The sequence below is a fragment of the Oryzias melastigma genome, linkage group LG4 (genome assembly GCF_002922805.2).
Source record: "Oryzias melastigma strain HK-1 linkage group LG4, ASM292280v2, whole genome shotgun sequence".
NCBI classification, from domain to species: domain Eukaryota; kingdom Metazoa; phylum Chordata; class Actinopteri; order Beloniformes; family Adrianichthyidae; genus Oryzias; species Oryzias melastigma.
In genome coordinates this window covers 27,324,014-27,336,753 of record NC_050515.1, presented here as the reverse complement: position 1 = coordinate 27,336,753, position 12,740 = coordinate 27,324,014, and the positions used below count along the sequence as shown (strand labels likewise).

The following is a 12,740-nucleotide window of genomic DNA, read 5'->3' as shown; positions in this document are numbered from 1 at the left end:
TTATACATTTTAGCATCTTCAGCTATCAGCACTAGCATCAGTGACCACATTCAGATTACAGCATTCACACTAGCATTTCTGTAGGTAATGCTATATATCTAATTAAATTTTTTTAGTAGGCTATTATTTTTTCATGAAGATTACATAAATTATTTAAAATTTGACTATGTGTGGCATTCTGGAAAACCATAAATGTTTACATTGAGGCTGTGATTGTTCCACGTTCTCTGTCAGCCTACGAACCAGCTCTACATCAGAGTAGAAAACAGTTCTGTGGCCCTCACAAGAAAACGTTTGGGGACCCCTGATTTAACGTAAATTAAATTTAAACAAAAACAAAATCATTTGTGTTATACAAATAAAGTCCTTGTCCATGCTGTCATCATAAGAGTCAAAAGTGATGTCCTTTTGTCAAAACGTAAGTGTCTTTCCAGTTTTACCATGAATATAACTTCCAGCATCAGTCCAGAATATACTTGTATAAATACAATTCACAAAAAAATGAAAAATTAGTTTCCTCTTGTGATTAACAAAATGTGTATGACTGGTCTATATCCGGAATAAATCTGCCCAAAAATGTTTGATATATTAAAGTGAGACTGATTTTTTTCCCCAAATTTATAACCATATAGTCCTGGTAAAATCTACCTGCATGTAGGGTAGTGCCATGTAAAAGATTTCTTATTTGTTTATTAGAAAGGGATCCAATACAAATATTCACCTCATCCAAAAATATATTAAATCTAATTAATGGGCCAGAATTTGTATTTTCTTTGAAGAGTTGTGATAGTTTGGTTGGAATTCCGTCAAATACTGTTGCAAATTCTTTAGGTGAAAATTATCAAAAAAATACTTCATATGTTACTATGAAAAGAAACAGTTATGACGTCAACTTTTATAAAAATCAAATTGAAAGAAGAAACAAAATCCTTTAAAATCTTTTGCAATGACTTTCTTCAATCTGTTCCTCTTTTCTATAAATGTGGATTTTATTTTTTATAATTAATTTAAATTAATAGCATCATAAACGTCAAAGAGTTGTTAATTTTAGTTTTGATAATAAAAACTGAAAATAGTTCACTTATTTCTTCCTCAAACAAAATAGCTGAGCTAGGAAGCTTCCTCCTAAATGTTTTGGATTTATGACTTCATTTTATGATGGATTTATGAATGTAATCATCAACAAATAATCTTTATTTGATGAGAAATTCAGATTTGGAATAAAAAATATGATTCTCATGGTTTTGTTCATAAAATAATAAATAACTGTAGGCAGATAAGTCAGGAAGTCTGTTTGGTGTTCAAAATGTCAATTTCAAAACTTTTTTTTCTCAGTTTAAACTCTTTTTTTCACTTTTAAATATTTCTTTTCTTTATTGACATTTCTGTCTTGGGACATCTTCAGACTATGATAGAACAGACTAAACAGCCATTTACTGATCGTAATTATCACAGCTCTCAGAGTCAGTGAACGCACCGGGAAGTTACCACCCTCATCGATTTTGATTGGTCCTTTATGTTAGCCCCGCCCCAATGAGGTCAAAAGTTTTGAAACTGAAATTTTCAGACTCATTAAAAAAAGAAGTAGAAAAGTTGAAAGTGAAAAAAAGATTTGAAACTGAAAATTTAAATTTTGAGTTTTGAAACCTGAAAAACAGAACATTTGAAGCTGAAAACAATGAAGTTTATCTGAGAATAGAAAAAAGTTTGGAACATTTGACATTTTTTTGACCAAACACCAATATTTTTTTCAAAATGTTTGTTTGGGTTTCAAATAATATTGGTCCCAAAATAGCTCCATATGGATATATTTTGAATCATAGGAAAGCTGGAAACAACTTATGATTGATTCATCTTCCAAAAAAGCATCCCGACATGCTGGCTGCAACAACCCGTTGCCATGGTAACCTCGTCTTCTCCTGCTTCCTCCCCACGACAGAGTTCTGAATTTCCACTTTGATCTTCTGAATAAATAAGGTCAGAAATACAGAAATAACTCAGAGATACGCTCACAATGTCAACTTTTATAGGTTTTGAAATAGAGTCCACAATAAAGAAAAGCTCAACTTCCTACACAAAGTCAACTTGAAGCAGCTCGGGGTGGGGGGGTGTTGATGAGTAAACAGGTTCAATCTGAGATTTTAATGTTTTACTAAAATACAGACACACTAAAAATTCAACAAAAAAATCCACAACAAAATCCACGTCTGTTTACAACACTGACTTTACACCAGACGAGCTCAGACGATCATGTGACCCAAACCGAAGCTCTTCAGTATTTGGGTCTCTTCACGTCCACGCTGAAAGAAAAAAGGATGTTATGAATGTTTTTGGTGCTCACTACTTACTGACTGTTACAGTATTTTTCATTTACCGACTGGTTTTAGAGCTCAGAGAGCAGTTTATAGAAACAAACACAATAGAAGAGCTTACCCGTCAGCCTCCATCTTCTTCCTCTTCTCAATGATCTGCAACAGATAAAGACGCTGTTGCAGCACTCCCAGCACACTTGTATTGTTGTGTTCATTGGATTGTGTTAGTGTTGTTGCTGCTCACCGCACTGATCTTCTTCCACTGTCGGTCCAGCTCTGCCTTCTCATTGGTCTCCTTGAAGCGTCGCGTCTTCCTGCCCTCAGACATCTTGATGCCATACTGGAAGGCAGCCCTGCGGAGACAGCCCCCAGTAAGAACCACACAGACCCCCCCAGACCCCACAGCCTGCCAGCCACAGCTGAGGGATTCACTCACTTTGGCAGAGCCTCTTTGTTGTTCATGTAATCAGAGTACTCCTCCTGAGTATCAAAGTCCCAGCGGCCCAGAGGACCTTTCTTGTTCCCCTAAAATAAACAGAGAGCGTAGATCAGGTCCTCTGCAACTCAGGAAACAACTGCATGCTGGGAGATGTAGTTACCTGGTCCATCTTGCTGTAATCCACTTCTTCATCACTGTCAACGGCGAGATCATCCATCCTGCAACGCAACCCAGTTCACTGTTCATGTCTATGCAGTTGTGAGTCTGTCAGGTTGTGCGTTTGTAGGGTTGTAAGAGTGTCTGTTGTGCGTTTGTAGGGTTGTAAGAGTGTCAGTTGTGTGTTTGTATTGTTGTTAGTGTTTCAGGTTGTGTGTTCGTGCTATTGTTATTGTTTCAGGTTGTGTGTTCGTGCTATTGTTAGTGTTTCAGGTTGTGTGTTCGTGCTATTGTTAGTGTTTCAGGTTGTATGTTTGTGCTATTGTTAGTGTTTCAGGTTGTGGGTCGTGCTATTGTTAGTGTTTTAGGTTGTGTGATTGTGCTGTTGTCAGAGTGTGCGGTTGAACCTTACGTTGCGGGGTAACACTCTGCGTACGAGTTGGATCCACCAAAGAAATCTCCTAGCTGCTCTTTGCTGGAGTCTCTTCTCTGAGATCCTGTTTGTTCTGGTTAAAGACAACACTGATCATGTGATCTGGAAGCCCTGCCCCCTTCTGATCAACTAGGAATAAACATGTGAATGTGAGGCTCCGCCCCCTCCAGGAACTATCAAATCGTTCTAGAAAGGATATGGCTCCTGGCCCTGCCACTGGCTGCCTGCAGCTCCTCCAAAGTTCTTGTTGATCATCTTGATGTGGTCCTGCACTGATCCAGGACCTGCCAGGTGAGCCGATGACATCATCACTAACAGGTGTTCCTCCGTGAAAACACCACTGCTGTGGTATATTTACAAATAATCCTTTATATAAATACAATTCACAAGGTTTACCTGTATCCACCTCCATCACCTGCACACACACAGACAACAGTTAGTATCCAGCAGTCTTCGGCCCCTCCCCCCTTCTCTGTGCGTCCCACCTGGTGCTCGTCTCCTTTGGGTTTCTCAAAATAGCTGTGCCTCCTCTTAGCATCATCATCCCGCTCCCTGTGGCGCTCTTTCTCCTTGGGGGGTTTGGGGACGGCGGCTGGGATGTAGTCTCCGATGTCATCAAAGATGCTGAGGCGTAAATAAAGACGTTATAGAGCACCGAGTCATAATGGGGGCAATGATGGTGGGGGGGCAGACACCAACCGACCTGATGTCAGCCTCTGGAGCTCGCTTATCATCCAGTTTACCTGAAACACACCGAGAGTTAACCTGTGATGAACTGAGCGCGCTCACATGCAGGTGTACCACACTCACCTTTGTCCTTCTTCTTGATCTTCTTGTGCCGCGTTCCCTGCCTCAGGTAGGACAGGATCTGGGTCAGTTTTGAGATCACGATGTCGTTGGTGGTGAGGGTTGTCTGTGCCTGTATCACACACAGAGACAGTTCACATCGACCGCATCGACTGGACCGGGACAGCGGGGGATTTGGACACTCGCCTCCATGCTGGGACAGTCGGCTTTACTGCGGATCAGAGTGGTGGGAATGTCGGTGTCGGTAAACTCGTCGTCCAGATCGATCACATACGCCATCCTGCCGGGAAGGAAGAGCTCGTTTCTTTCCAAAGCCCCGGATCGGAACACGACCCGGTAGATGTTCCTGCCTGAGAGGGAGATGAAGAACAGACCGGGATGTAAACATCCTTCAATATACTCCTGAGGTCTTAAGGAGATCAGGGTTTTTCTTTTACTATTGGGTGAGTTTTTCTAAATGGAAGGAACTTGATCAAGAACCACAGAGCATCTGCACATGCTCACCAAGACGGGTCTTAAACTCCATCTTCTCCTCCGGCTCCACATCCTTCCTGTCAGACAGAAACACAGTCAGGCGGTCAGTGCAGCAGACAGACAGATGACAAAGAAGTGAGCTCTGCTCTCATACTTGGCCTCCTTCTGAACTTTCTCCATCATGTCTTCTTCTTCCTTCTCCTTGCTGGTGATTTCTGCTCTCACCTAGAGGAGAGAGCACATCTGCTGTGTGAATTCTCCTGATCCTTCTCAGCAGGTGCAGATGTTTGGAGCAGCCCAGCCTGACCTTCTGCAGCAGAGCGAAGTCCAGACCTTTCACCAAGTGAGTGTGCTCCATGTCACCTCCCAAGAACTTAGACTCCTGGATGAGCTGTCGACGCTTCTCTGCTGCAGATTTGTCACTGAGAAAGTCAGAGACAGGAAAAATCAGGAAAACTGAAATATAAAAAATATAGACACAGGAGCGTCAGGAAACCACGGAAACATCAGAAAAAATGGACATAGAAACATCAGGAAACACAGAAAGATCAGGAAAAACATGAACATCAGGAACCACAGGAACATCAGGAAATGAGGGAACATTGGGAAACATGGAATGTCAGGAACCCCAGGAAACACGGGAACGTCAGGAACCACAGCAACATCAGGAAAGACAGGAACGTCAGGAAAAACTGGAACATCAGGAAACTGGGGAGGTCAGGATATACAGGAATGTTAGGGAAACATGGGAACGTCAGAAAACATGGGAACGTCAGGAAACATGGGAATGGAGGAAACCCAGATATACCATATATTTTCCAATTGTAGTCCTGGTGTTTGTTCCAAAAATGTTGTAGCCGACACAGCATTTATGAGAGACGGACGTCTACTGGAGACTGACCACTATTGGAAGACCTCCAGTAGTATCATCCTTGTGTATTTCTGCGGTCGTCTACAATGCAGCGTTTAGTGCTGTGGTACTCACGCCTCGGCGGTGGGTCCAACAGCTCGATAGTTAGCAGTGGTGCTAATCAGCTCCGTCTCCTCATAGTCCTTGTTGACCCCGTCCCGCCTCTCTCGCGCTCGGTCGCGGTACTTCTCAGCCAGCTCGCGCTCTCGCTCCATCTCCTGCTGTCGCAGCTTGGCATAGTAGCTGCAGGAGGACAAGCATCAACAATCAATACTTGTGATGGATTACAGATTATGGATCAGATGAGCAGACAGGGAGTCAGAGTGAAGACATGTTGCAGACGTGGGGTATTACTATTGAACCAAACCAGGTTCCAGCTTCCTCCTTACTCGTCCCAATCAGGACTTCAGAGAAGAAGCTGTCTGGCTGCTCACCTCTTCTTCTTCCTCCTTCGGGCTGCAGGGTCCTCGTCTTCGTTGTAGTCTTTGGGCATCCTAGAACAAACACAGGTGAGTGTTTCTGCAGCGAGAACCAAACAGCACCTCCTCCTTCACTCACTCATGGTGTCTGGACTTGGTGGGTGGGGCTGTTGCAGGTGCAGTCCGTGGCGTCATGAGCAACTTTCTGAAGTCATCATTGGTCAGTTTGGACCTGAGAAGGCAGAATGTTAACAGAATTGCCCAACATAAGCAGACAGCAGCACAAGGTGGTGAAAGGATGCAGGACACTCACTGAGCAGCAGCTCTATGGTCGTCCACTTCATGACCCTCAGGGGCCAGGGGGTTGGAGTAACTCTCAGCTGTAACATAGAGGACGGGTGTGAGCAGATGGAGAGGGGGGGCACTTTTACCCCAAGAACAACACACCTGAGCCCAACAGACACAGAACCTCATATGGTGGAGAGTTAAGCTGCACAAACTCCTGTGACTCCAAAACTAAAGTGAGTTAAATAGCTCGGCTTTTTAGTGCCAACATCGACTGGTTAGTGGAAGGACGGCTAATCTGGGAGATACTTTGGTTTTAACGACACCTGAGCAGTCACTAAGTGATGCTGTGAAGGGGGCGGAGTTACACATCAGAATATGGACTCACAAAGACCGAGAGGAAACAAAACACAAGCAGAGAATGAGAAAAGAGGTCTGATACAGAGGACAGTAAGAAGCATTGGCTCTGCAGCAGCAGAAAGGCATATTTAAACATGTCAATCCACTAAACCACATGTGACAAAGTCGAGGCCCGGGGGCCGGATCCGGCCCTCCGGGTAATTCTATCCGGCCCTCCAGATCATTTTATTTTATTGTTATTAATGGTCTGATGTTATCTTGTGCTTTTTTCTAACTTGTATTATTTTAACAAACTATATTTTCATGGAGAGTAAAATATTGAAAGCTATTAAAGATTTCAGTTGATTTATTCAGGAATAATATTCCTGTCTTTTTATTATTCATATTTATGTAAAAAAAAATATGGTTTCAAGGCATAAAAAAATGCCATTCTACTATTTTTTGGATTATTTTGGCATTTAATAAGATTTTTTAGGCTGTTTGGAGTTAGCTAATATTTCAGCCACATGCTAGCTGTTTTGGCTAATTTAGAGTTTTTTCAGTTTTTTCAGGCTATTTTGAAGTTTAGCTATTTTTTCAGCTACATGCTAGCTGTTTAAGCTACGGAACCCCTGGGACATTGGGAAAATAAAAATTAAAGTAAAAAAAAAAAAAAAAATAGTCACTATCTTGTGCGCACCAGTTAGTAATTGTTTTTTTTTTTTTTACTTAATTTTTTTTTTGTTCGATGTCCCTTTAGGGGCTTTAGTTTTTTTTCTTTAATTTGGCATTAAGCTAATATTTTAACAGGCTATTAGCTACAGTGATTTCAGCTATTAACGTCAGCATTTTCAGCTTTCAGCACTAGCATCTTCAGAGGCCAAATTCAGCTTACAGCATTCACTCTAGCATTATCACAGGTAATGCTATATATCTAGTTCATAATTATGTTAAAAAGTTATGGTTTTTAAGTTTTATAGATTACGTTTTAGAGTGTTCAATAAATGTTTATCCTGTTCGGCCCGTGACCTAAGGTGTGTTTTGGATTTTGGCCCCTTGTGGGATTGAGTTTGACACCCCTGAACTAAACCAAGGAGGGACTTGAAAGACCCACTCCAATGAAAATGGGGATGCTGCTGTGGGGCAGCGGTAGGGCGGTCGACTCCCGATCGGAAGGTTGCAAGTTCGATTCCCGCCTTGCCTGTCCCCTTCTGGTGGAAGGTTGGCGCCAATGTTCGGCAGCAGAGCCACCAGTGTATGAATGTGAATCGTACTATGACTGTAAAGAGCTTTGAGGCTTTGAAGAAGGTAGAGAAGTACTATACAAGTATACGCCATTTACCATTTAACATATTCTTGTGACATTTTTCTGATGATGGAGGACATACTTGAAGAAAATTGGGCTTAAAATTGTATCTCTGAGAATGTCTATTCAGATCGTAGTGATTCAGGAGCAGACGAAAAAATGTAGTTTGAAAAAGAGCGTATTTGTTACATAGAAGGTACGCTGGGAGCGCCACAAGCTTTCTGCTCTGCTCTATTCTGATGCATCAACTTTAAGACAAACAGATCCATGAACGTCTTTGTTTTCCTCGTCTGAGCTGGAATCTGGATCCAACTGTACATCTGGATAGCTCTGATATTGATCACCATATTTCATTGCACTGCTGATGTTAGATTGGGCTCTCAATTATTGGGTGTTCTGAACCATTGGTCCCGCCCACAGCTCAGAGGTAAATTTCTAATAAACTACTGCTGCAGGGTTAGATTTTAGCTAAAATGGCAAAATCATACTTAAAGAACTCCTGAAAACGCTTTTAGAGGAACTTAAAATATGATCGGAGTGGGTCTTTGAAAAGAAATGACTGACAAATCTGAGGCTGGGTGTCAAAAGTGAAACTGAAGCTATGCTTCATGTATATATTACAGTATATTTCTTGATTACGTTTGGTAAGCTGTTGTATTCATTTAGCATTGTTGACAGGATCATGAAAAACATCTATGGAACTTGTATCTGCTATTTCTGCTTGTGATATTTCTGTATTCAAACGTCCGGAGCAGGGTGAAACCTAAAAAACATCGCGCCGCAGATTCATAGTTTTTTATTTTCTTAATATTAACCGGATGTTTTCTATCGCTGCTAAGGGCTAGCTAGCATGCTAATGCTCAAGCTTTGACTTACTCTCAGGCATCTTTACGGGCAGCTGCTTATGTCCTACAGGCAGACGGGACTCTGGTCCGGCCCGGTTCTGTCGAAGTAATCCGTAAAGTCCGCTGTTTCTTGTTCAGCGGACTTTTGTCCTCGTTTTTCCACAACGTTTCCGCAGAGTTGCTGCGTCTCTCTGGTTTGGAAACGGCTATAGGTTTACAGTGGGTCCTCTATCGCCCCCTGCCGGACTGGAGTGGGAGGAAGCGTAATCGGGGAGGATTCTCATCTACACAAAGATGGATTATAAATACGTACCTCCTTACATCCTTACATACACACACACGTCGTTTACAAATAAAGTATTAGTCACATGTATTTTAATACTATAAAAACAGCGTAATTATCTGGATATGCACCGTTATTGGCATGCTAGCCCCATCTGCCGGGCAATCTATACACTGCACTTTGGCTAAATTGGGATAAAACCGTCAATGGTTCGAACCAGCCTATTCACCAACGCTACTATTTTTTTTCTTAATTTATCATGAAATTTTAATAATTAAAATCTTCTCATACAAGATCACATAACAAATTGTTAAATACACAACAGAGGAAACATTATTTACGTAACACTTTATGTAAGCCTCTATCTAAACACGACAGTGACCCCTGCTGGTCACCAGAGCATCTGCAGCCAAAGGCTCTCCAGGACCAGCTGGAGGTTCTGTCCATAGGGTTCTGTTTGGATTTACTTTTAAAGGGGAAGCACTTTCACTGAATGAAATATTCCATAATCCACCAGTTTTCAGTGGATGGACTTTTCCACAAATGCAGAAGAACTGAAGTCGCTGAACTGATTTGACTGAAAATTTCACACCGATTTTTTTTTCTTCCCCCGTTTAGATACAAAGGCTCATATTTCTGTATTCCATAATATGTTTACAGGTTTGCAGATGGAAGTGCGATGTGTGTAGTCACCCCTGTGTTATTTTTATGTCATAAAGTTTTGTATTTAGTCAGTTGATTGACACAATCTTCTAATCATAAGGTCTAAAACATGTGTCAAAGTCAAGGCCCGGGGGCCGGATCCGGCCCTCTGGGTAATTCTATCCAGCCCTCCAGATCATTTTATTTTCTTGTTATTAATGTCCTGATGTTTTCTTGCGCTTACTTCTAACTTGTATAATTTTGACTAAATATATTTATATGGAGAGTAAAATATTGAAAGTTATTTAAGATTAAAGTTAATTTATTCTGGAATAATATTCCTGCTTTTTTTATGATTCATAATTATGTTAAAAAATTTTCAAAAAAAAGTTTTCAAAATTGACATTAATGTAGCTCTTTAGACTATTTTTGGCATTTACTAAGATTTTTATAGGCTATTTTGGAGTTTAGCTAATATTTCAGCTACATGCTAGCTGTTTTTGCTGATTTAGACTTTTAAAGGGTTTTTTAGGCTGTTTTGGAGTTTAGCTTATTTTTACACGCTAGCTGTTTTGGCTAATTTTGGCTTTTTTGTTTTTTAGTTTTTTTGGCTATTTTGAAGTTTATCTATTTTTCAGCTACATGTTAGCTGTTTTGGCTAACCCATTTTTTTTCTTTTTTTTAATTTGTTTTTTAGACTAATTTGGCATTAAGCTAATATTTTAGCTGTCTATCAGCTTCGGCGTTTTCAGCTATCAGCTTCAGTGTTTTCAGCTATTACCTTCAGTGGTTTTAGCTATCGTTTAGCCCGCGACCTAAGGTGGGTTTTGGATTTTGGCCCTTTGTGCGATCGAGTTTGACACCCTGCTCTAGAAGTACTCCAGTAGAAGACCTCTAACTACTGATAATTTGATCCATGAATTTGATCATTTTCTCAAAAGTTGAGGGTCCAATGACAACATATCTTATAAGTACACACATAAATACCTGGTATCAAAACACACGTAAAGGTTATAGGTCACCACATCATGATTCTGAACAGGCACCTGAGCTCCAACTCAGTAGTGTTCTATAATAGAAGACAAGACTTGACCAATAGGTGTAGTCTTGTCATTAAATGCATTTAGAAAAGAAAACAAAAGTATTTTGTCATGTCATTTATCTAGAAAGAAAAACAGTACATTTACAAGACAGTATTTCACAACAGCAGCCCCTGAGTACACAAGGGTGTGTAAAATAAACGTATACACATGTGGGCATATACATATTCACAAGCTAACCCACTCTCAATACCTGCCATATTTCAATAATTTGTTTTATTTCTTTTTGTAAAATAAATGTTGACAGAGCATACTTGGGATTGTCTCAAATGTTGATAAAATGTGTCAGATGAGGAACACCCATCAATTTTTATGTAAATGTTTGTCATTAAATGTTTCTCTGCTTTTGATTTTTTATCATTTTCTATTACTCTTTGCAGGATAAATCTGTTATTGTCCATTCATGTGTTTTTAAATATTTTGACTTTTAAAACGATAACTCCTAAGTGCAACTCTGTCGACATTTATTAATAAACCATTTCTCTTCACTAGTTTTATTGAACATCAAAACAATAAACTTTAACAATAATGTAGTCATATCAAGCCTTATTCTTCAACTGTTCATTTTATTTACTTATTTAAGCCAATTCTCAAAACATGTGTAAAAGTTTATTTTTAAATTATTTTTTTACAAACAGATGTGGACCAAAACACACACAACCATTCGGATCTGGATCATTGTGGTTCCAAAAACAAACATGTTCATGGTGGACCTAGGAAACCCAGTTGACCAATAGCAGCCAGGAGGACACAAGAGAGTCTCATTAAAGTTCAAGTTTATTCTCATCAACATCACACAACAAGGAGAGTACAGCTGCGCTTGGGTCATGGTTTGGACTGAACCAGTGTCTTCAGAGCGCCGGCCACCTGTTCGGCTGACATGTTGTCCACGGAGACGCTCTGCTCCCTCCCCAGGTCTGAAGAAGCAGCAGAAAGGTCAACGACATCATCTGCAGCTGAAACCCAAACACAGACGCACCTCTGGACTCACCATATCGGGCCCAGAGCCGGGCCGGAACTCCAGAACACTCCCGGATGAGGAAGGGAAAGTCCGGGTTGGCCTTCTTCAGGGACACATAGTGCTGCTCCACAAAGTCCCTGAAACACAAAGGAAACGCTGGGAGGAACGTCTCAAGAGGAACGAGGAAAAGAGAACGTGGGGGAGATTGGGAGGAACCGTAGAGATGTTCATAAATATCAGGAGGAATGTGAGGCATGCTGGGAGGAATGTTTATCATACTGTAACTTATCAACAGTCAACGTAATTCCAGTAGATTCTGAAGGACAAAAGCAGCTTGATGATAATTCTACTGGAATTATGTTGATGGTGTTGAAAAGCTACACTATGGTAAAGATTTTTTGTTTAAGCGTCACCAGCGACACCTCAGGTGTTAAAGGGTTAAAGAAAAGCCCGGAGAACCCTAAAAAATCTACATCAGGGGTGTCAAACTCAATCACACAAGTGGCCAAAATCCAAAACACACCTTAGTTAGCTGGCCAAACAGAATAAACATTTATTGAACACTAAAACTAAATTATGAAAACTTTTAAACTGTATTTTTGAACTAGACTATAGCATTACTTTTGATAATGATAGTGTGAATGTTGTAAGCTGAATTTGGCCACTAAAGATGCTAGTGCTGATAGCTGAAGATGCTGAAATTGATAGCAAGAAAAGCTGAAGCTGGTAGCTGAAAAGGCTGAAGTTAAAAGCTGAAAACACTGAAGATGATAGCCAGCTAGAATATTAGCCAAGTGCCATATTAGCGTAAACAACCAAATACAAAAAGGTAGGTTAGCCAAAACAGCTATCAAGAAGCTTCAAACTAGCTAAACTTCAAAATAGCCGAGAAAACTGAAAAAAAGTCTAAATTATCCAAAACAGCTAGCATGTAGCTGAAATATTAGCTAAACACCAAAATACCTTAAAATTCGAAGTAAATGGCAAAATAGTCCAAAAAGCTAGCAGAATGTCAGTTTTTAAAACTTT

At 40.5% G+C, this 12,740-nt stretch overlaps 2 protein-coding genes and 1 long non-coding RNA gene across 3 annotated transcripts in view; 1 reads left to right on the top strand and 2 right to left on the bottom strand.

The window, feature by feature from the left end:
• Window positions 1–12,740, top strand: part of LOC112136880 — a 31,781-nt gene that overhangs the window by 2,557 nt on the left and 16,484 nt on the right. The window lies entirely within an intron of this gene.
• On the bottom strand, window positions 2,005–8,972 carry ik (IK cytokine). The gene is made up of 20 exons (XM_024258841.2): window positions 8,757–8,972; window positions 6,264–6,330; window positions 6,090–6,182; window positions 5,966–6,025; window positions 5,607–5,774; window positions 4,929–5,043; window positions 4,776–4,846; window positions 4,652–4,698; window positions 4,334–4,497; window positions 4,151–4,259; window positions 4,044–4,083; window positions 3,826–3,964; window positions 3,737–3,755; window positions 3,540–3,624; window positions 3,320–3,406; window positions 2,912–2,969; window positions 2,749–2,837; window positions 2,557–2,665; window positions 2,434–2,468; window positions 2,005–2,300 (listed from the first exon to the last, which is right to left on the bottom strand). Exons 1-20 carry the CDS (start codon window positions 8,764–8,766, stop codon window positions 2,273–2,275), a joined length of 1,593 nt encoding a protein of 530 aa, XP_024114609.1. The 5' UTR covers window positions 8,767–8,972; the 3' UTR covers window positions 2,005–2,272.
• ndufa2 (NADH:ubiquinone oxidoreductase subunit A2) overlaps window positions 11,510–12,740 on the bottom strand; it is a 4,565-nt gene continuing 3,334 nt past the window's right edge. Inside the window, exons 2-3 of the mRNA XM_024258845.2 lie at window positions 11,742–11,848; window positions 11,510–11,667 (exon numbers count right to left, since the gene is read on the bottom strand). Coding sequence (XP_024114613.1) covers window positions 11,576–11,667; window positions 11,742–11,848 — 199 coding nt within the window. The 3' untranslated portion in view covers window positions 11,510–11,575. The remainder of the gene's footprint in view (window positions 11,668–11,741; window positions 11,849–12,740) is intronic.